The sequence below is a fragment of the Dendropsophus ebraccatus genome, chromosome 11 (genome assembly GCF_027789765.1).
Source record: "Dendropsophus ebraccatus isolate aDenEbr1 chromosome 11, aDenEbr1.pat, whole genome shotgun sequence".
Lineage (NCBI taxonomy): Eukaryota > Metazoa > Chordata > Amphibia > Anura > Hylidae > Dendropsophus > Dendropsophus ebraccatus.
The window spans coordinates 89443295-89466759 of record NC_091464.1 but is presented as its reverse complement, the minus strand read 5'-3'; the positions used below and the strand labels follow the sequence as shown (position 1 = coordinate 89466759).

The following is a 23465-nucleotide window of genomic DNA, read 5'->3' as shown; positions in this document are numbered from 1 at the left end:
CACATTACACTGCCTGAGGAGGAGGAGATCTGCTGCACAAGGTGTAGGCACAGTACACAGGGGGTTGCTGGGCAGTCCTGCCCCCTGCAGGAGGAAGCTCCGCCCACACACGGCCCGGCAACATACAGGAGAGGGGAGGAGGCCTATGTAGGTACCTCAGCATTGTGTATATGTAAATATATGTCCCTGAGTGAGTGTGTGGGTATATATACCTGTGTGTGTGTGTGTATGTGACTGTATGTGTGTATACCTGAGTGTGTGTGTATACCTGAGTGTGTGTGTACATGTGTATATACATGTGACTGTTTATATATCTACCTGAGTGTGTGTATATGTGACTGTGTATATATGTACCTGAGTGTGTGTATATGAGATTGTATGTAGGTATGTATATGCCTGTGTATAGGTACTTGTATGTGTCTTTCTGTAGGTACAGTATGTTTAAGTCCATATGTGTATATATGTGACTGTATGTATGTGCCCCAATGTATGGTATGATAACAGTATGGTGGTATGACATCATTAGTCAGTGGTGATATGTGGTCAGAATTTGTCCCTTGTGTAGCGTTGCTATTGGCCCTTTATATACTGGGTTTTAACAATACAATGATACCCAGCACAGTGTGGCGGTAATACATGTTCCTGGTGTGGTGGTATTATTTGTTCTGTATATCACATATCTCTCAGTATACTGTATTTGGCCAGTAAGTGTGGGGGCAATATGGATGGACACATTTTCTGTATACTCTATAGACCATAAACTTTGCTGGTACCATGGTATATGCAGCAGAATTACCGTGAAGATCTGCCGCAGGTCCGCAACGTCTGCAGAGGATCCAATCCACTTATCATCTTCATGTCAATTCTCGCCTGAGGCAGCAGAAAAGCTAGAATCTGCCTTGCCTGTATATATGTATCATCTATGTACTCCTGTATATATGTATCATCTATGTACTCCTGTATATATGTCTCCTCTATGTACTCCTCTGTATGTCTCCTCCTGTGTATATGCATACCTCCCAACTTTTCCAAAGAGCAAAGGGGGACATGTGCGGCGCGGTCCCCATAGCGACGCCCCCATAGTGACCCTCCATAGCCACGCCCCCATAGCATACCTCCATAGCCACTCCCATACAGTCACCACATGCTGCTGACTGAATAGTGCCCTATACAGTATCCAATCCCCCCAAAAATATATAGTATCCAATCCCCCATTATAGTGCCCCACATAGTATCCAATCCCCCATTATAGTGCCCCACATAGTATCCAATGCTCCATATAGTGCCCCACATAGTAGTCAATGCCCCCATATAGTGCCCCACATAGCCACTCCCCTACAGTCACCACATGCTGCTGACTGAATAGTGCCCTATACAGTATCAAATCCCTCCAAAAATATATAGTATCCAATCCCCCATTATAGTGCCACAAATAGTATCCAATCCCCCATTATAGTGCCCCACATAGTATCCAATCCCCCATATAGTGCCCCACATAGTAGCCAATCCCCCCATATAGTGCCCACATAGTAGCCAATCCCCCCATATAGTGCCCACATAGTAGCCAATGCCTCCATATAGTGCCCCACATAGTAGCCAATCCACCCATATAGTGCCCCACATAGTAGCCAATCCCCCCATATAGTGCCTACATAGTAGCCAATGCCCCCATATATGCCCCACATAGTATCCAATCCCCCACATAGTGCCCCACATAGTAGCCAATCCCTCCATATAGTGCCCCACATAGTAGCCAATCCCTCCATATAGTGCCCCACATAGTAGCCAATCCCCCCATATAGTGCCCCACATAGTAGCCAATCCCCCATATAGTGCCCCACATAGTAGCCAATCCCCCCATATAGTGCCCCACATAGTAGCCAATCCCCCATATAGTGCCCCACATAGTAGCCAATCCCCCCATATAGTGCCCCACATAGTAGCCAATCCCCCCATATAGTGCCCCACATAGTAGCCAATCCCCCATATAGTGCCCCACATAGTAGCCAATCCCCCCATATAGTGCCCCACATAGTAGCCAATCCCCCCATATAGTGCCCCACATAGTAGCCAATCCCCCCATATAGTGCCCCACATAGTAGCCAATCCCCCCATATAGTGCCCCACATAGTAGCCAATCCCTCCATATAGTGCCCCACATAGTAGCCAATGCCCCCATATATGCCCCACATAGTAGCCAGGCCCCCATATAGTGCCCCACATAGTATCCAATCCCTCCATATAGTGCCCCACATAGTAGCCAATCCTCCCATTTGTGTGGCCCGACCAGAAAAACAATAAACCAGTAACTCACCTGTCCGCCGGTCCCAGCAGCTCCTCTCCCGGCAGAGCGCGCACTCCCGTCATCCTCCAGGGCGGGCAGCAGGGTACAGAGTCACTGACTGTACCGGAAGTAATTCATGATAGAGGCTGCAGGTCACTTCCGGTACAGTCAGTGTCTGTATACCCCGCTGCCCGCCCCGGAGGATGACTGGAGTGCGCGATCTGCAGGGAGAGGAGCTACTGGGGCCGGCGGACAGGTGAGTTACTGGTTTATTGTTTTTTTTGGTGGGACCACATATAATGCCGTTCCGGGACCGCGGGACAGCACCCCGAAAACGGGACTGTCCCGCGGAATCCGGGACAGTTGGGAGCTATGGTATATTTATCCTCTATGTACTACTGTGTATGTCTCCTGTATATATGTATCCTCTATATACTCTTCTGTATGTCTCATCCTGTATATATGTATCCTCCTGTGTAGGTCTCCTGTATATATGTATCCTCCTGTGTAGGTCTCCTGTGTATATATATGTATCCTCTATGTCAGGGATATGGCCTATGGCTGCCCAGGCATGATGGGAGTTGTAGTTTTGCAACAGCTGGAGGGCCCTGGTTCCCTACCCCTGCCCTATGTCCTGCTGTGCAGATGTCTTCCTGTATAGGTACCTGGCTTCCTGCAGACACCATCTTCTCTGTCTTCAGGCTCTTCTAGCCCAGACACAAGAGAACCAGCTGGGAGGAGAGAGCGGCCTCTGGTGGCCGGAGAAAGATACTGCCTACAGCAGTTTGCTTTTTACCATAAGCCTCATAGGCTTATAGTTAAAAGCATAGTGGCCAGCATAGGGGTGGGGCTTACCGTCATGGGGGCGGGGCTTCAGCGGCCGCTTCCAGCACAGACCCGCTCCACAGCACAGCCACAGGTGAATAAGACTGAAGAGGGCCGGGGCTGTAAGCAGGGGAGGCACTGAGGACTCCAACCAGCTGTCAGCAGCCATGCGTCCCTGACAGCCGGGGGAAGACTGGCCCGGGGGGCATATGCCCCCCGGCCCAGCCCACCCCTTCTGCCTGGATAATTTTTAGATCGTCCAGGCAGCCCATAGAAGAGAGCGGCGGTCTGCTGCCCCTGCTCTTATTACACGGAGCGACAGCCAGTAGACCATCATTATCGTGATTGGGATTTTATAACTTGCTGAAAGACAACGATCATCCAACATTGTGTATATCAGCTGATCATTGCCTTTCAACATGAGCTATTACATGAAACGATTATCGGACAAAACAGCATACAGCAGCTGATAAGTACTGGAAGACCAGATTTTTTAATAGGAGTAAATTACAAATCTCTGGCACTTTCTGGCACCAGTTGATTTGATAAAAAAAAAAAATTATTGTTGAACAACCCCTTTAACTTGCACCCCTCTACCTGTTGCAGAATTACATTTCCCATCATGCCTAGAAAGCCTAAGGATGCAGAGGCATGATGGGAATTGTAGTTTGGCAATAGCTGGAGGGCCCGCAGGTTGTGCACCTCTGCTTTTTATTCGCTTTCAAACACTGTACAGATAATAAGGGGTTAATGGTAATGATAGTGTTGTAGTTATTAAATATAATTAACTACGGCATCAGTATTATACAAATCCCTTTCAAGTGAGCCGCACCCTGAGCTGGCCAGGTACAGATGGATCATACCATTGTCCCGGCAGGGGAAACCTGGCTCATATATTAGGCTATAGCCGAATAAAAGACATACACTATGAGTTCTGGAACATGATACGACCTCCTCCCAATGTGAGGTGGTACACTCCATGGATATATAAGCAGGTGTGGGCACTCTCTAGGATCGGCCTGCAGAGCAGCACTCACAATGGATTCACATAAGCAGCTTGGAGGAATCGGAGACGAAAAACCAGCTGACTCAAAAATACAAGGACTCTGTGACAAGGTGGGTGACATCATGGGGTAATCTCTGCGCCTGCTCTTACTGATATTGTATGTAGTCATCTGTAATATTACATTGTGTCTTCTTCATGATGCACAATGTTATATATATATATATATATAATATATATGAGAACACGTCTACAAAAGACCACCCTTCTGAGAAGACCACCTCCATGTGAAGGTCTAGGTAAAATGCTGAGGACTGTACATCTCCTCCCCTCCCCTCCCATTCCTATCCCTACCTGGGAATCAGCTTCCAGCTATCAGCCAAGCAGGGATAGGGATGGGAGAGGGGGCGAGGAGATGTTACAGCCCTCAGCCCTTCAGGAGCTTGGGAACACCTGACACTTAACACTGGAGAATAAAAGCATTTTTCTATCTTCTGGAAGCACAGATGGATATATGGGAGGTACCATGTGTCAGCTACCTACCTATGTATAGTGCCCCAGATGGTAATATTATCCCCTTATGTAGTCTATGCAGTATTAGTTCCCCTAACAGTACCCTTTAATAGTTAACCAGTGCATAGAAACAAACTCATGTCAGCTCACCCTCGTGCTATAGTGTCCATTGTGCAACTCCAGAGTCCCGTAGATAGAAGCCGTGGAATAGAAGATATTTCAAGCCGTAACTCGTGTGAATCCAAAAGTGAAGAGATATCCACAGCTTCTTAAAAACATAAAAAAAACTTTATTTGGCATCCAACATCAAAAAAGACATGCAGTTAGAAAACACGGCGATGCGTTGTGGAGATATACTCCTTAAAGGGGTACTCCAGCGGGGGGGGGGGGCACTTTTTCGCTGGGACTGGGGAGGAGGTGGCTGAGGGAAAAGGCGTCCACTCACCTCCCCGTCCCACATCGCGGTTCTCCGGTGCCCGGACGCTTCCTGGTGTCTGATGCGGGCTCGAGACGTGACGTCTCAGGTCCGCTCAGCCAGTCAGTGAAGGAGGCGGGATCCGTTTCAAGTCCGCTTAGATCCCGCCTTCTTTACTGACTGGCTGAGCGGACCTGAGACGTATCGTCTCGGGCCCGCATCAGATACCAGGAAGCGGCCGGGAACCAGGCACCGGAGCGCCGCGATGCAGGACCCGCCGCTGGAACCGGGGAGGTGAGTGGACGTCTTTTCCCTCAGCCACCTCGTCCCCGGTCCCAGCAAAAAAGTGCCCCCCGCTGGAGTACCCCTTTAATCATGGCAGAGGTAGAATGATTACAACAAACATTTAAAGACAAAGGATCCTAATACACGGAGCGATTTCTAACGATTAATGACTAACGATAGACGATCGCAAATGAGATTGTTTATCGTTAACCTGAAATCGTTCACCATATTACACAGGTCGATGGTCGTTAGTTATGATCGTTACTATGATCGTTATTGCGATTGTTACTATGATCGTTTATTCCTTCTGATCCCAGCAAAACAATGATCAATGTGCAATAACACTGAGCGATTAATGAACAAATGCGGAACTTGAGCGAACAAATGTGGAATTACAGTAAATGATTTGTGAACGATTAACGATAATTTTAGGTTCAGATCTAAATCAACGATCAACAACATAAGAAGGATCTGGCCTCTTCAAGCTACACAGTGAACACCTGATTTTAGAACCTGTTCACATTTGGGGGCTTGGTACAGCAGAGGGAGATATTTTAAAATAATTTCATTAAACTGAGGCGTTCTGCAATAATTCTAGCTCTTTTTATAATATGGTTTTATAGCCTCTTGCCCTAAGGCGTTCTTCTAAATGTGTAGTATTGTCAAAATAGGTATTGTCATTAGAACAATTCCGTCGTAACCTGATAAATTCCCCTATAGGGAGATTTCTGGTTATGTGAGGACGGTGACTACTTCCAGCATGTAGAACCCCGCTTCCTGCACTTTGCTTCCTGTATAGACTGGTAGAAATTTCACCATCTTGAAGATGTAGCATTACGTCCAAAAAAAGGAATAGGTGGGTTCAAAATGAGATGTAAATTTTAAATTAAAAGTATTTCCATTAATGTAATGGACAAAAATGTAATGCCTCCTCCTCTGTACCTCCCCATATCAGGACGAGGTCATCAATGTAGGTTGCGTACCACACAATGGCCCCTTATACGGGTTGTGGACGCTGTACATGATGACCTCCTCCCCATATGCCATATAGATGTTAGCTAGTGAGGGGGAGAAGCTCGCGCCCATCGGGCAACCTAGGGTCTGTAGGTAAAAATGGTCCATAAACTGAAAATAATTATTGGACAATAGGAAATCAGTAACCAAAAGTATATAGCTACTAAGATCAGTACTATAGTTGCGGTACTTGTCCAAATGGTAGGGCATGGCTTCAATTGCGTAAAAGGGACGCGTTTTGGATATTGAATCTGAACACTAGATTCCCAAAAGGGTTAAATTATAGAAATGATTTAATGTATATATTGTAAGTGCACCTTATCCATGCTGGTTTTTTTCTCATGTTTGTTCTCAGGAAACAACACGTGTGACTCACCTGGTCAGCTTTGCCTTTCTCCTCCCTCACAGGAGTGTGTCTCTGAACAGGGCGTCACATCTTGTCTTTAAATGTTTGTTGTAGTCATTCTACCTCTGCCATGATTAAGGAGTATATCTTCGCAACGCATTGCCGTGTTTTTTTTAACTGTATGCCTCTTTTGATGTTGGACGCCAAATAAAGTTTTTCTATGTTTTTAAGAAGCTGTGGATATCTCTTCACTTTTGGACCCTTTAATAGTGCCCTATACAGAAGTTACCCTGTAACAGTACCTTCACACAGTAGTTATCCCTAATAGTGCCCCCACACAGTAGTTATCCCTAATAGTGCCCCCACACAGTAGTTATCCCTAATAGTGCCCCCACACAGTAGTTATCCCTAATAGTGCCCCCACACAGTAGTTATCCCTAATAGTGCCCCCACACAGTAGTTATCCCTAATAGTGCCCCCACACAGTAGTTATCCCTAATAGTGCCCCCATACAGTAGTTATCCCTAATAGTGCCCCCACACAGTAGTTATCCCTAATAGTGCCCCCATACAGTAGTTATCCCTAAAAGTGCCCCCACATAGTTGTGACCCCATTATTTCCCCATGCAGTAGGTAATCCTATAATAGCGCTCTATGTAGTAGGCAATCCCTCCCAATACTGTCCTATATACTAATAACTTCCCCCAATTGTGCCCATATCCCTCCCAATACTGTCCTATATAATAGTTACTTCCCCCAATTGTGCCCATATAGTAGTTAGCCCTAAATAGTGGCCCAGATAGTTTTTAATCCTCCTAATAGTACCTATATAGTACCCCGGGCAGTATGCAGCTTCTCTCTTCTGTGGTACAGACACACTGTTTCTGCAGCCCCTCTAATTCATCTGCGTGTGTGCGTCTAAAAGGCATACACACACACACACACACACACACACACGAATGATAGAGGAGAAGATGAGAGAAGAGAACGCGAGCTGCTGCAGAACAGGTGACAGATGAGTTCCTGTTTTTTTCCCCCCAAGCTGGTTACATTTTTGGGGCTGGCCTTTAAATGTCTGGGGCTTGGGCCTAGCGACACCCCTGATTGGGAGGAATTAATGTCATAAAACTTTATTGTAGCTTTAAGAAATTGTCAATTTTGTCTTTTTTTTTTTGGTCTCTTGCCTGAGCTGTTTTTAACAGGGTTTAAGGATATTATTTATAGCACAATAGACTGATGATGACCCTATTCACAATGGAGAGTTTTCTAGGCATGCTCTGTGACACCTTGCAGGCCAGCACTGGTCAGAGGGGAGTCTGGGTACACACCAAGTTGAAGTCTGGCAGGGTTTATGCATAGTCAGCGGGCAGCTCAGATGGCCAGGAACAGGTGGAGGTCAGACATGGGATTACAGGAAGTCTAAAATAGAACTCAAATATCGCCATCACGGGAGTAGGAAGTCCCAAGAACTTGCAAAAATGTACCTTGTGGTTTTCTCTTTCACTCTGGCTTTACAATTTGCTTTTATTGTATTCCATTCATGTTTCGTTAACCATTGCCCTTTATATCATCAGGTAAAATCTGAGTTTGAGAAAAAATCCGGGACTAATGCTGCCGAGTTTAAGGCTAAGAAATACGCGAGTCAGGTCGTCGCTGGAACAAACTATTATATCAAGGTAACTGAGCTACATAAGAGGACAGGGGCTGCATGAGGCAATCGGGGCCGGACTAAGTGTAGATGACGCCCCGTGCGCAGGGCCGTATTTACCACTAGGCTCCCGTGGTCCAGTGCCTAGGGTAGCACCTTGCAGGGGGGAAGAGAACAACTTTTTAAAATTTTTTAGTCTCCCACCTCCGCATGAGGGTCTGGTTTTGGCTGCATGTCTAAGACTGATCAGAAATTAATATGATGTTCAGAAACCATAAACTCATGATGCTAATCGGTGAGTGAAGATGGGGCGTCTTCAGGCTTGGTGCCTAGGGCAGCAGCAGCTGGTAATACGGACCTGCTCGTGCGGAATTTCCTTTTGGCACCTCCCCCCCCCCCCCCCTCCATTAACGCAGTGCTATCAGAATCAACAGATCAGCAGGACACGATTTTTATAATTTTTATTGTCCACATAAACCTTTTTAATGGCCCACTCAAAGCCTCCCCACACAGTATAATGTCTCCTTTAGAGCTCCACACACATTATAATGTCCTCAGAGTGCCCCCACTCACTATCAAGTACCCCAATACATACATGGTTATCCTATAACATTGTGGCCAATAAATATTACCACCATACAGTCATTACATATTGCCTCCGTACCATTACTGAACAAAACAAAGATATTACCAATGAGATCACTACATAATACCTAAATAATACTGCCACATCATGATCACTATCACTACCACTACAGACCCTATAAGAAAGTGCAGTTACATCCACCCACTCACAGGGGGCATCTTCTCTCATCAGAGTTGTTCATATTTCCTTTTTCTCTCCACCCATCGCAGGCCATCTTGAAGTCTTCTCCTCACCACTTATCTTCTCTCCAGAATGTGCTAGAAAAATATCTTAAGCTCCTTGCTCCAGCACATATAGTAGATAAGTCACCTATTCCCATATAGTAGTTAGGCATGCTCTGTGCCATTATATATTAGTAAGGTAGTCCCTATATAATATAGACCTTTCTGTGCAGTCCCCATATAGTATAGGACCCCACTGTGCAGTCCTCATATAGTATCCGACTCCTGTGTGCAGTCTCCATATAGTATGGGCCCCTATGTGCAGCAGTCCCAATATATTATACCCCTCCCATATAGCAGCCCCATATAGTACAGACCCCCCCCATGCACCAGTCCTTATATAGTACAGCCCCCTCTCCATGCAACAGTCCCCATATAGTACAGGCTTCTCTGTGCAGCAGTCCCCATATAGTATATTCCCCCCAGGCAGACAGTCTACATATTATATAGCCCCCCTGCTGTGCAGCATCTCCCTATATAGTATAGCCCCCCTCCCTTGGCCAGCATTCCCCAAATAGTAACCCTCTAATATAGTAAAGCCCCCCCCCCCCCCATGCAGCATTCCCCATATAGTAACCCTCCTGTCCAGCAGTCTCTATATAGTATATGAAATCCAAACAAAGAGAAAATCGCTGCAAATCAATCCACTGTTTTCCGGCCTGAGGAAGATGCGTGGTTAGCCACGGGAAACAATCTGTAGCCATCAGGATGCCCCTGCTTTCACTCCCCCTCCCCACACATGTCTGTCAAGACTGAATAAATGGATTGATTTGCAGCGTTTTTTTTTTTTTTTTTTTTTTTTTTTTTTTTTTTTTTGAGTGCAAGCTCTTTTCTCTTCGTTTGGATTTCATTTACCCTGTTATAAGCTTTTTGCACCTCCACGCTGCTCTCCATTGCCTAGATTCATCACATATATGATCCTAGCTCATGGGTATACAGCAGATATTATACGGACTTTGGTGCTAAATCAGACCTGCTTTACAAATTGCTCTCTATATAGTATAGCCACCCCCTCCACCCAGCAGTGCCCATATAGTATAGGACACCTCCCATCCAGCTGTCCCCATATATTAAAGCCCCCCCCCCCCCCCCCCCCGGCTGCAGCAGCCCCCATATAGTAGAGGCCCCTTTTTGTAGCATCCCCCATTTATATAAGCCCCTCTGTATAGCATCCCCCATATTTATAGGCCCCTCTGTGTATCATCCCCCATGGAGAATAGGCTCTATGTGAAAAACAAAAGGATCCTCACCTCCTACATCACCCCCCAGCATTGTCTCTCTTGCTGGAGCTCCAGTAAGCAGTTGCAGACAGGTGCAGGCAGCCTGATGAAAGCTACCTACACTGGAAGTTCTCTGCTCAAAGTCAGCGGCGCCTGTATCTCTGCTCCTCCATGCGCCCGGACAAGTGATGTCTATGCGGCTGTCCCTAGAGGTACAGAGTGACCTTTTGTGACCACAGGCATAAAAGTGATTGACAGGACAAGGAGCCAATGGTGACTCACGCTGTCAATATTGGCGCCCTATTTAACTATGAGCACGTCATTAGACATGCTTATAGTTAAAGGGGGCAGCCCAGCACCCAGCTGAGCCCTGACATCCCCCCCTTTTGATTGAAGGGTGATTTACACCCCAAAGGCTGCCCTGTGGCAATGACAAGACTTGGTTATTTATTTCAATGAACCTACAGGAACTGTTCACAATGACAATAAAAATTGCTTAAAGGGGTTGTCCAAAGAGTAGAAAAGGTCTTACTACTTCTGCTCCCCAGTGCTCCACTTTTTCCCTTTGGAGGTGGGGAGAAAGGGAACATACACTCACCGGCCACTTTATTAGGTACACCATGCTAGTAATGGGTTGGACCCCCTTTTGCCTTCAGAACTGCCTCATTTCTTCGTGGCATAGATACAACAAGGTGCTGGAAGCTTCCTCAGAGATTTTGGTCCATATTGACATGATGACATCACACAGTTGCCGCAGATTTGTCGGCTGCACATCCATGATGTCAATCTCTCGTTCCACCACATCCCAAAGATGCTCTATTGGATTGAGATCTGGTGACTGTGGAGGCCATTGGAGTACAGTGAACTCATTGTCATGTTCAAGAAACCAGTCTGAGATGATTCTAGCTTTATGACATGGCGCATTATCCTGCTGAAAGTAGCCATCAGATGTTGGGTCCATTGTGGTCATAAAGGGATGGACATGGTCAGCAACAATACTCAGGTAGGCTGTGGTGTTGCAACCATGCTCAATTGGTACCAAGGGGCCCAAAGAGTGCCAAGAAAATATTCCCCACACCATGACACCACCACCACCAGCCTGAACCGTTGATACAAGGCAGGATGGATCCATGTTGTTGACACCAAATTCTGACCCTACCATCCGAATGTCGCAGCAGAAATCGAGACTCATCAGACCAGGCAACATTTTTCCAATCTTCTACTGTCCAATTTCGATGAGCTTGTGCAAATTGTAGCCTCAGTTTCCTGTTCTTAGCTGAAAGGAGTGGCACCCGGTGTGGTCTTCTGCTGCTGTAGCCCATCTGCCTCAAAGTTGGCCGTACTGTGCGTTCAGAGATGCTCTTCTGCCTACCTTGGTTGTAACCGTTGGCTATTTGAGTCACTGTTGCCTTTCTATCAGCTGGAACCAGTCTGCCCATTCTCCTCTGACCTCTGGCATCAACAAGGCATTTCCGCCCACAGAACTGCCGCTCACTGGATGTTTTTTCTTTTTCGGACCATTCTCTGTAAACCCTAGAGATGGTTGTGCGTGAAAATCCCAGTGGATCAGCAGTTTCTGAAATGCTCAGACCAGCCCTTCTGGCACCAACAACCATGCCACGTTCTAAGGCCCTCAAATCACCTTTCTTCCCCATACTGATGCTCGGTTTGAACTGCAGGAGATTGTCTTGACCATGTCTACATGCCTAAATGCACTGAGTTGCCGCCATGTGATTGGCTGATTAGAAATGAAGTGGTAACGTGCAGTTGGACAGGTGTACCTAATAAAGTGGCCGGTGAGTGTACAAAGATGATCAAAGTATCCATCATAGATTTATGGTGGGGGTAGAGGGGACATGCAGAGAGGATAGTATCTGCCACAGAGCCGAGTTTAGCTCCGTCTGGATGGTGCACTAAGCAGAGAGTCCACTACCATCCTCCCATGTAACACATCCTCCTTCTCTCCCCAGGTCTCAACCGGAGATGGCCACTACTGCCATATAAAGATATATGAACCTCTAAGGGGAGAACCAGAGATCACTGGCTTCCAGCTGAACAAGTCGGAGCACGATGCCATTCATTTTTTTTAGAAGGCAAATCCAATGCTGAATAAATAAATGTAACTTTGTGTACTGACCCTTTATTCCTCTTTATTGTTTAATTTACAAAGTAAAGTCCATAAAAACACTAGAAAACAGTCACTGACGTCTCCTTGGAGAGGGTAATGGGAAATACTTCCAGATTTCATGAGGGAGATCAGATCTTATGTCGTCACCATATGGCGGTGACATTTATTGTGTGGTATTAAGGATCCACAGCATCAGTTCTGTTGGCCGGATAACGTGCCCATCAATTTTACACACTTTCCTACTTAGCAAAGTTGGGTAAGATGCCAAAATCTGATCATGAGGGATTTTTTTTTTATTTTATGATTATCCAGATCTTTAGGGATCCATCAATATCTGTGGTTTTTACTACACATTAAAGGGGTTGTACATCAAAATGACCAGGCTCATTTTTCAAAAACAGGCTTTAGAGGCAAGGGGTTAAAGGGCTTGTACACAAAAAATTCTTTCAAATCAACTGCTGCCATAAAGTGCCAGAGATTTGTAATTTACTTCTATTAAAAAAATCTCAAGCCTTCCAGTACTTATCAGCTGCTGTATGCCCAGCAGGAAGTTGTATTATTTCCAGTCTGGAGAGCAGGAGAGGTTTTCTATGGGGATTTGCTGCTGCGCTGGACAGTTCCTGACATGGACAGAGGTGGCAGCAGAGAGCACTGTGTCAGACAGGAAAGAAAACACCACTTCCTGCAGGACACACAGCAGCTGATAAGTACTGGAAGGCTTGAGATTTTTTAATAGTAAATTAAAAGTAAATTACAAATCTCTGGCACTTTATGGCAGCAGTTGATTTGAAAAAAATTTTTGTGTACAAGCCCTTTAACCCCTTGCCTCTAAAGCCTGTTTTTGAAAAATGAGCCTGGTCATTAAGGCCAAATCTGACCTGTCTCACTTTATGCTCTTATAGATCAGTGATGCTTTAACGTATGCTAGCGATTCTGAGATTGTTTTTTCGTCACATATGGCACTTTATATTAGTGGCAAAATTTGGTCACTACTTTGTGTGTTTTTAGTGAAAAACATCAAAATATCATGAAAAATTTGAAAATTTTGCATTTTATGAACTTCTGAAATTCTCTGCTTCTAAAAAAGGAAGTCATAGCACATAAATTAGTTACTAAATCACATTACCAATATGTCCTCTTTATTCTGGCATAATTTGGGAAACATATTTTACTTTTTTAGGGTGTTACGGGGCTTAGAAATTTATTAGCAAATTATCACATTTTGTGAAAGTTTCCAAAACTGATTTTTTTTAGGGACCAGTTCTTTTTTTAAGTTGATTTAGGAAGCTTGTATGCTGTAAACCCCCATAAGTGACCCCATTAAGGAAAACTAGACACCTTTAAAGAATTAATCTAGGCATATAATGAGCATTTTAACCCTACAGGGGCTGGAGGAAAGTATTCACAATTAGGCCGTAAAAAAAAAATCAAAATGTTTAATTTTCCAATAATATATATGTTTAGATTAAAGTTTCTCCTTTTCAAATGGAACATGAGAGAATCTGCACCCCAAAATTTGTAACACAGGTTCTCTTGAGTACAACGGTACCCCATATGTGGGCGTAAACCACTGTATGGGCACACAGCAAGGCTCAGAAGGGAAGGAGCGGCAATTCGCTTTTTTAATGCAGATTTTTCTGAAAAAGTTCCTGAACGCCAGGTGCGTTTGCAGTGCCCCTGTAGTGTCAGCAGAATAGAATCCCCCCCCAAAAGTCACCCCATTTTCGAAAGTACAGCCCTCAAAGAATTCATCTTGGGGTAGGATGAGCATTTTGACCCCACATGCATTAGAGGAAAGTATTCAAAATTAGACAGTAAAAATGAAAAACACATTTTTCCAATAATATGTTTGTTTAGTTTGAAATTTCTCAATTTCACAAGGAAAAAGAGAAAAAAAGTACCCCAAAAATTGTAACGCAGGTTCTCCTGAATACAACGGTACCCCATATGTGGGCATAAACCACTGTATGGGCACACAGCAGGGCTCAGAAGGGAAGGAGCGCCAATTAGCATTTTCAGTGCAGATTTTGCTGAAGAAGTTTCTGAGCGCCAGGTGCGTTTGCAGAGCCCCTGTAGTGTCCGTAGAAGAGAGAAAACCCCCCAAAAGTCATCCCATATTGGAAAGTACACCCCTCAAGGAATTCATCTTGGGGTGTGGTGACCATTTTGACCCCACAGGTATTAGAGGAAAGTACTTAAAATTAGACTCGAATTTTTCCAATAATATGTTCCTTTAGTTTGAAATTTCTCAATTTCACAAGGAGAAGGAGAGAATCCGCACCCCAAAATATGTAACGCAGGTTCTCCTGAGTACAACGGTACCCCATATGGGGGCATAAACCACTGTATGGGCACACAGCCGGGCTCAGAAGGAAGGGAGCGCCAATTAGCATTTTCAGTTCAGATTTTGCTGAAGTAGTTTCTGAGCGCCAGGTGCGTTTGTAGTGCCCCTGTAGTGTCAGCAGAGAGAGAAACCCCCCAAAAGTCACCCCATTTTGGAAAGTACACCCCTCAAAGAATTCATCTTGGTGTGTGGTGACCATTTTGACCCCACAGGTATTAGAGGAAAGTATTCAAAATAAGACAGTAAAATTGAAAATCTAGAATTTTTCCAATAATATGTTCATTTAGTTTGAAATTTCTCAATTTCACTAGGAACAGGGGAGAAGCTGCATGCCCAAATCTGTAACGCAGTTTCTCCTGAGTAGAACGGTACCGCATATGTGGGCATAAACCACTGTATGGGCACACAGCCGGGCTCAGAAGGGAAGGAGCGCCAATTAGCATTTTCAGTGCAGATTTTTCCGAAGAAGTTTCTGAGCACCAGGTGCGTTTGCAGAGCCCCTGTAGTGTCAGCAGAAGAGAACCCCCCAAAAGTCACCCCATTTAGGAAAGTACACCCCTCAAAGAATTCATCTTGGGGTGCAGTGAGCGGTTTGACCCCACAGGTATTAGAGGAAAGTATTCAAAATAAGACAGTAAAAATGAAAAACTCGAATTTTTCCAATATATGTTCGTTTAGTTTAAAATTTCTCAATTTCACGAGGAATGGGAGAAAAAATGTACCCCAAAATCTGTAACGCAGCTTCTTCTGAGTAGAACGGTACCCCGTATGTGGGCATAAACCACTGTATGGGCACACAGCAGTGCTCAGAAGGAAGGGAGCGCCAATTTGCTGGAGCAAAACCGCAGCTAGTAATAATTATTAGAATAGCGCAGTTACTAAAATACAATAAAAAAATGAGATTAGAGGTAATGTGGGGTGGTTACGGGCAACCTGCGGTGGTTATGGGTAATCTGGGGTGGTTATGGGCAACCTGCGGTGGTTACGGGCAACGTGGGGTGGTAACGGGCAACGTGGGGTGGTCACCGATAAACTGAAGTGTTTATAGGTAATCTGGGATGGGTACCTGTAATTTGGGGTGGTTACAGGCAATCTGGCTTGGTTACGGGCAATCTGGAGAGGGTCACTGGCAATTTGGGGTGGTCGGGGGCAACGTGCGGTGGTCGGGGGCAATGTGCGGTGGTCAGAGGCAACGTGCGGTGGTCAGAGGCAATCTGGGGGGAATTACATGTGATTAGGGGCAGCCTGGGGGGGTTACAGACAATCTGGGGTGGTTACGGATAAACTGAAGTGCTTATAGGTATTTAGGAGTGGGTACATGTAATTTTGGGTGGTTACGGGCAATCTGGAGGGGGTCACTGGCAACGTGTGTGAGTTAGAGGCAACGTGCAGTGGTTAGAGGCAACGTGCGGTGGTTACGTGCAATATGGGGGGTTACGGGCAATCGGGGCTGATTACGGACCATCTGGAGGGGGTCACTGGCAATTTGGGGTGGTTACAGGCAACGTGCGGTGGTTATGGGCAACGTGCGGTGGTTATGGGCAACGTGCGGTGGTTATGGGCAATGTGCGGTGGTTAGGGGCAACGTGCGGTGATTACGTGCAATCTGGGGCGGATACGGGCAATCTGGGGGCAGATATGGGCAACCTGCGGTGGTTACGGGCAACCTGGGGCGGATATGGGCAACCTGCGGTGGTTACGGGTAATTTGGGGGGGTTAGGGGTAATCTGGGAGTAAACTGCAATTATTACTAAAATAAAAAAGTGTGTGTTTTATTTTTTTGTATGTTTTTCACTTTTTGTACTTTTAATTTTCACTGTATTACTATGATTACTGTGATATTTTCTATCACAGTAATCATAGTTCAGTGACAGAGACCAAATTGGTCTCTGTCACTTTAAATTTTCCGAGATAACTGATTCTGGAGTGCATGCACACTTCAGAATCAGACTGGACGTCGAGGAGGACGGACCTCCCTGGGGGGAGATGAAAGCGATCGGCGGCGCCGGTAATGCCCGATACCGGCGGATCGCCGCTATAACGGTAATATCGGCGATCCGCCGGTATCGGGGGACGAGGGGAGGGGGCTGGGGGACACACATTGAGTGGCGGTGGGGGGAGGCAGCGTTCTGCAGCCTCCCCCCGCCGCCCGATCGGCGGGGGACACTGAATCTCCCCATAGACGCTGCGGTCGCATTGACCGCGGCGTTTATGGGGTTAACTGCCCGGGGGGAGCGCGGCTCCCCTCCGGGCAGAGGCAGCAGGAGGATGCTGTGTGACACAGCCTCCTCCTGCTGCCCGATCTCACCTAGGGACAGCGGGGGGAGGTAGGGAAACCATGACGTTTGGGAAACGTCATGTTGCGGGAACTACCTGCTTTACAGCGGCAAGGGGTTATAGCAGCTGACTCCCAAGTCGTGGGGTAATGTTCTGCTTTTCTATCTATTGGGCCTCCAAGATCCTTAGATATTTTGGCTATTGGAGACCCTTCCGTAGGGCATGTAAACCCTATAGCACCTTGACCTGGGTAAGGCCGATTTCGGGGTAGGGAGTTAACCCATCCCATCTGGTAGAACCCTTACTTTAATACTCCCCTTTCCAATAAGGACACAACGCTGAGTGACATTTGGAAATACTGGCCACAGCAGCCTTTTATTAAACAGTAAACATAAATAAAACATAAATAAAACACTCTGTAAACATTGTCACCATAACAACTTTAAATTACACTCGTAACCTTTCGTAAACATTTAACTATACCCATAGTCATAATTCCCAGGGGAGGTGACAGATGGCCCAAAAGAGCAGTACCAATTTAGACTCTAATCCCCAGTCGCACCGCGCCGGCTCGGGGCTGACAAATATGCCATGTACTGCTTTTTTTTCCTTTTTTCCCCCTGGTTCCTATGGAACCTCAGAATAACCAGTCAAACAGGGGTTCCCCATTACTTTAAATGGGCCCCCGAACCACCTCACTCAGGGCCATCGGTGACCACCCCTCCGCCACCGCGAGCAAGCACGACTCCTTGGGCTTGGGAGTCCCTCCACACCCGTAATGCAATCTCAATACCATCCTGTAAATTAGATGCCCAAAGGTCCATGCCCACCTCGTTGAGGTGCACCCCATCACTGTCCATGTATCCCCAGCCGGGAACTTCAAACTCACGGTGCCGAACCACAATCCCCCCATTGCGCCCCACAAAGCGCGACACTTCCCGATTGACCCGCCCCCTTGCACTATTTATCCGGTCAACAAAGCGGGCATGCCGCCAAACAAAGCGGGCTGCAATCTCAGATCACACCACTATGATCCCGGGAAACAGCGACCAGAGCCGGAGCAAATCAAATTTGATATCCCGGATTAGGTCCCTGGAGGAACGGGCACCCATGTCATTCCCACCCACATGCAAAACTAAAATATCCGGGGGCCGATCCAGCCTTGTATAAAAATGAAGCTCAGGCAGCACCCCGCTCCACAGCATGCCTGGCATCCCGATCCACCGTACATGCACCGAGCTCCGTGGAAAGCCCAATTGCCGTCCCTCAGCCCTAACTGCCGCTCGCCGGGCGCCACGACGGACATATGAGTGCCCGAAAATCCAAACCAAGCAGGCCCTACCTAGAAAACAAAAGCACACAAACAAAACAAAAGGGGGGGTAAAAAAACAGTTACAGCAAGCCCAAACGCACGTATGAACGGAACCGTGCGGATTCCCATCTCCCAATCTGACGCACCACACTCTCATCCAAGCCACATCTAACGGCTTCGGTAGCCGCCCCGATCCGAAAGGAGTGGGAAGCAAACTCCCGGGGCGGCAAACCCAAACGCTCCAGGCCTTTGCGGAACACCGCTATGAACTGAAAACGGGACAGCGCCCTCCCATCCTGATGGACAAGGAAGGAGCTGCCCCGCCCCACCGGCCTCAACACCAAGTAGTCACCCACACACCTCACCGGGCAGGCTGGCGAGCCAGCCACCGGGTACAACACCACACTCTTTCCCCTCCCCATCCGGTCGGTCTTCGACCGGCGTAGCAAGCAAGACACCCGATCAACCGACCAACACACATCCCCGCACAACATACCATCATCCGACAAACAGGACCGACTAATGAGCTCGCTAATTCTAAAGGCTCCAAAGAAGACCAAAGAAAAGGCAGCTCGGAATAATGCGCATTCAAAACCATCCGTACAGAGACCGTCCAACACACCCACCAGTCTAGACAACATCCCAAAAGACAACGGCCGGCGACCATCCTTGGATACTCTCAACTTCCTATATCCCGCAACAGACTGACGAACCAAAAACTCTTTCGTGGCATCATGCACACCCAGCACTCGCAACCAGTAAGAGATCCCGGCCAATTTCCGGACCAACCCAGCTGCCGAAACACCACCATTGAAGGCATCTCCCACAAACAGAAGCAGAAGCGGAACGAGGTCCCCACTCAAACCATCCGACCCTACATTACCACAGAAGCACAACCACTCCTGCCAAGCAGCCGCCCGGCCCCTCCAAGTTGCGCTATTCACAGCACCCTCCATCAGGCGAAAGGCTGTTCGGAGACCAGGCTCCACAGACTGGCCGGGCAGGTCCTCCCTTGCTGATCCGCTTCCGGGGCCAACTCTCGAAAACGATCCCACTGTAAACGAGAAAGCGAATCAGCAATGGAGTTCCGCACACCCGGCAGGTGTCGCGCAGACAGCCATGCATTCAGCTCAAGCCCACGCAAAACCAGGTGTCGTAGCAAATTAACGACCGGGGGTGAGGAAGCAGACAAGCTATTAATCGCCTGCACCACCAATAGGTTGTCGCAGCAAAAACGAACCTTCTTACAGCGAAACCGGGACCCCCACACTTCCACAGCCCCTACTATAGGGAAAAGCTCAAGCAACGTCAAGTTCCGCACCAGGCCATTCACCCGCCAACATTCCGGCCACTCCCCTGCAAACCATTCACCTGCAAAATACGCACCAAAACCGACAGACCCTGAAGCATCGGTAAACAGCTCGATGTCCACGTTCTCCACCCAATCCTCTAGCCACAATGACCGGCCATTGTACCGCCCCAGGAACTCGGCCCACACCCTAAGGTCAGCCCGATGTTCAGCGGTCAGCCTGATGAAATGAAGAGGGGAACGGACGCCCGCCGTCGCGGAAGCAAGGCGGCGACAAAAAATTCGCCCCATCGGCATGATGCGGCAGGCAAAGTTAAATTTGCCCAACAATGACTGAAGCTGACGCAGCCGCACCTTGCGCAAACCCAAAAAACAACCCACCAATGACCGTAAATCCCGCAACTTGTCCGGGGGGAGTCGGCACTCCATTGCCACCGAATCGATTTCGATGCCCAGGAAGCGAACTAACGTCGCCGGGCCCTCCGTCTTATCCGGTGCCAACGGAATTCCGAGCCTATCCGCCACCCGTTCAACCGTATGTAACAAAACAGAACAGACAGTAGACCGTTCCGGGCCAACACACAAGAAATCATCCCGGTAGTGCAGAATCGACTGCAAACCTGATTCCTCACGCACGACCCACTCGATAAATGTGCTAAAAGTTTCAAAATAGGCACATGAAATCGAGCAGCCCATGGGCAAGCAACAGTCCACATAATACTGGCCGTCCCACATACAGCCCAACAGATGGAAACACTCCGGGTGTACCGGTAGCAACCGAAAGGCCGCCTCGATGTCCGTCTTGGCCATCAGCGCCCCCGGTCCACACCTCCGAACCCAGTCAACCGCCCGATCAAAGGACACGTATGAAACCAAACAAGTCTCAGGATCTATGCCATCATTAACCGACCCACCCGCCGGGTAGGACAGATGATGGATTAACCGAAACTTGTTGGGTTCTTTTTTGGGGACCAAACCCAGAGGAGAGACCCGCAGGTGAGGCCACGGTGGGTCCGCAAAGGGACCCACCATGCGCCCCAGAGCCACCTCCTTCATCAATTTTTCGCCAACCAACTCCAGTCGAACCCTGGCCGACTTCAGATTAAGTGGGCGAAATATTGGGGAATATGGAATATTGGGGAATATGGAAGCCGAACTGAAAACCCTCACGCAAGAGCCGGGCCGCCTCTTGATCAGGGTACCTACTTAGGAGAAGCAACATCGCCTCGAGTTTCACCGGCGTCCGGCCCTTTGCGTGCAGACTCCGTGGGGCGCCCCTTTGACCTCCTAAAGCAGCGAGATTGGGGGTGAGTGCCGCCGCAGGTGCTGCACTCGTGCTTAAATTTACAATCCGAGCCGAATCGACAACGTCCCTCATTGAACTGCCAACAACATCCGGGGCGCTGGGAGGCCGAGTTCCCGACTGATGCAGCCGATCCCCCGGCCCCCGAGCGAAACGGCTGCGACGGCGCTCGTGCCGCTGCCATCAGCCGCATCCATAAAGCAATGTCTTTATGGTCCCAGCGCAGCGACGGCCTCAAAGCCTTTCGCTGCCGAAATTGCTCATCATACCTGAGCCAAGCAGTACCTCCATAGACTCGATAGGCCTCACCTATCGAGTCCATGTAACAAAAAAGGGCCGAGCAATTCTGAGGGGCTTTTTCACCAACGATACTGGCAAGGATGGCGAAAGCTTGCAACCAATTAGAGAACGTACGGGGTATCAGCCGATACCGCCGCTTCTCCTCCTCCTCCTTCTTGCTTTCGTCAGCCTTGCCCTTGTCGATATTAAATTTTTCCAGCGGCAAGAGGGAGAATATCTCGACGTATTCGTCGCGCCAGATCTTATCACGCACCTCCTGCTTCAAATGGGCTCCCAATGGGCCATCGAAGCAGACATACACTTCACCCCTGGCTGAATCATCCAGCCGGACCGAAGTGTCCCCCACTGTAGCACCAGCTGTAGGAGCAGCTGAAACTACCGGAGCCTGCACGGCGCTACTCCCCACCCATGCTGCGATCGGCAAACCCTGACCCACCTGCGCACCCGAACCCGCCGGTGCCTGCACAACAGACCCTAGAACTGCTTGCCCCCCAGCACTCGCCTGCGCACCAGCACTCGCCTGCGCACCAGCACTCGCCTGCACACCAGCACTCGCCTGCACACCGGAACCCGCCTGCACACCGGAACTCGCCTGCACACCAGAACTAACCTGGGACACCAAATCACGCATGCATGCCAAGAACTGCACAACAGCCTCACTCATACCAGGCAACATCGCACCCCCCATAACATTCGGACCACTCGCAACATCCCCAGCACTCATACCAGAAGCAGGAGCAAACAAGACAGAGGGGGACACAGACACAGAAGCGGACTTACCAGGCTGACTCTGGGCGGACGCCAGAACAGCCGTGACTGCAGAATCCAGTAGTGGAGCAGGTATAGCTGGGATTTCACCCTCTTCCGGGCTCCCTGAAGCATCGTCGTCCGAATAGGGCCCCACGATGTCCTCGTTGTCAAGCGCGCCAAAGGAAGGAGTAGAGCTCCCCCCTTGCGCCTGTACCACTGCTGGGCGCACGTCGTCATCAGAGCGGGCTGCATCGGGCTGGCTCTGGACTATCTGGGAAGTAGCCCGCCTAACCCCCCCTCGAGCAGGACCAGTTGATAAGGGCAGGGTGGAACCCCCCCTGGAGTCAGATGCCAGCACAGGGGAGACAGCAGCAGCAGCCGGTGTCCGGCCCCTGCCCCATCTCCCCTGCCTGTGCTGCTTCCGGGAGGCCGCCTCCCTGCGTGTCACGTGACGGGCTGCCCCCTGGTGATGACGGCGAGAGGGGCCAGCCGTTGCAGGTCCGGGAGAAGAAGCCGGCTCAGAGGAGGAGGGGGGAGCAGAGAGAGCCTCCTCCTGCAGACCGGAGCCCGGACGCGCTGCGGGATTCCTCCCAGCTCTCCCCCGGGACCCGGAAGCTGTGGGTCGTGCAGAGGAGGCTGGAGGGTCCTGCTGGGGGCTCCCTACACGCCGGGCGCGGCGGGGCACTTCCGGGCTGAGCCGCTCCGGCGGGCGCCGGCGGCGTGCGGGGGGACGGCTCCCCGGGGGGCCCGAGCCTCCCCCCACTTCCCTCATTACCTTGCTGAACTGCTCCTGCAGCCAGTCGGCCCCATGGCGCGCCGCAGCTTCCCTGAGGGAGGCCATCATGGTCTGTGCAGCGTCGGACGGCTGTGACATGCTGCTCCTCGTCAGACGCTTGGAGAATGAGGTAAGCCCTCCCCCCCAAGCCTTTTCTACTAACTGGTGGCCACCCCCCCCCCACGCTCCATCTGACCCTTCCATTGGCCCATTCACACTGCGCCGCCCTCCCCATTGGCCAGTGCTCCCCGCCTAAAACCTAAACCTGCCGACCCTAACCTAGCCAGTTAACCCCTTACTGCCCCCCCTGTCACGTACGGGCTGCACTAGCTGTGCCCGTTTTGCCCTCCCTAAACAATTGGTTGGATACAGAGGAAACCTATATAACATCATCCAGGCTCACTTAGTCAGAGCTAGGGTCCAGGATCTGCAGGGCTTGGTAAGGACAGCCCAAGGGTACACAGACATAATGGGAAATGTGGGAGGGCTGCAGGTTGTGCTCCTCTGCTCTATAATCCCTAAGCAAAAAAGTTTCCTCATTTGCTTCC

The 23465-nt window shown here is 48.8% G+C and overlaps 1 protein-coding gene across 1 annotated transcript; it reads left to right on the top strand.

The window, feature by feature from the left end:
* Positions 1–4101: 4101 nt before the first annotated feature.
* Positions 4102–12555, top strand: LOC138767607 (cystatin-A-like). The gene is made up of 3 exons (XM_069945225.1): positions 4102–4225; positions 8259–8360; positions 12390–12555. The coding sequence occupies exons 1-3, from the start codon at positions 4148–4150 to the stop codon at positions 12507–12509; spliced, it is 300 nt and encodes a 99-aa protein (XP_069801326.1). The 5' UTR covers positions 4102–4147; the 3' UTR covers positions 12510–12555.
* Positions 12556–23465: the final 10910 nt, after the last annotated feature.

Coding starts and splice junctions, on each gene's coding strand:
- LOC138767607 (XM_069945225.1), top strand. CDS start 4,148: ATGGATTCACATAAGCAGCTTGGAGGAATCGGAGACGAAAAACCAGCT. Junction 4,226..8,258: donor TACAAGGACTCTGTGACAAG/GTGGGTGACATC, acceptor TTATATCATCAG/GTAAAATCTGAGTTTGAGAA. Junction 8,361..12,389: donor GAACAAACTATTATATCAAG/GTAACTGAGCTA, acceptor TTCTCTCCCCAG/GTCTCAACCGGAGATGGCCA.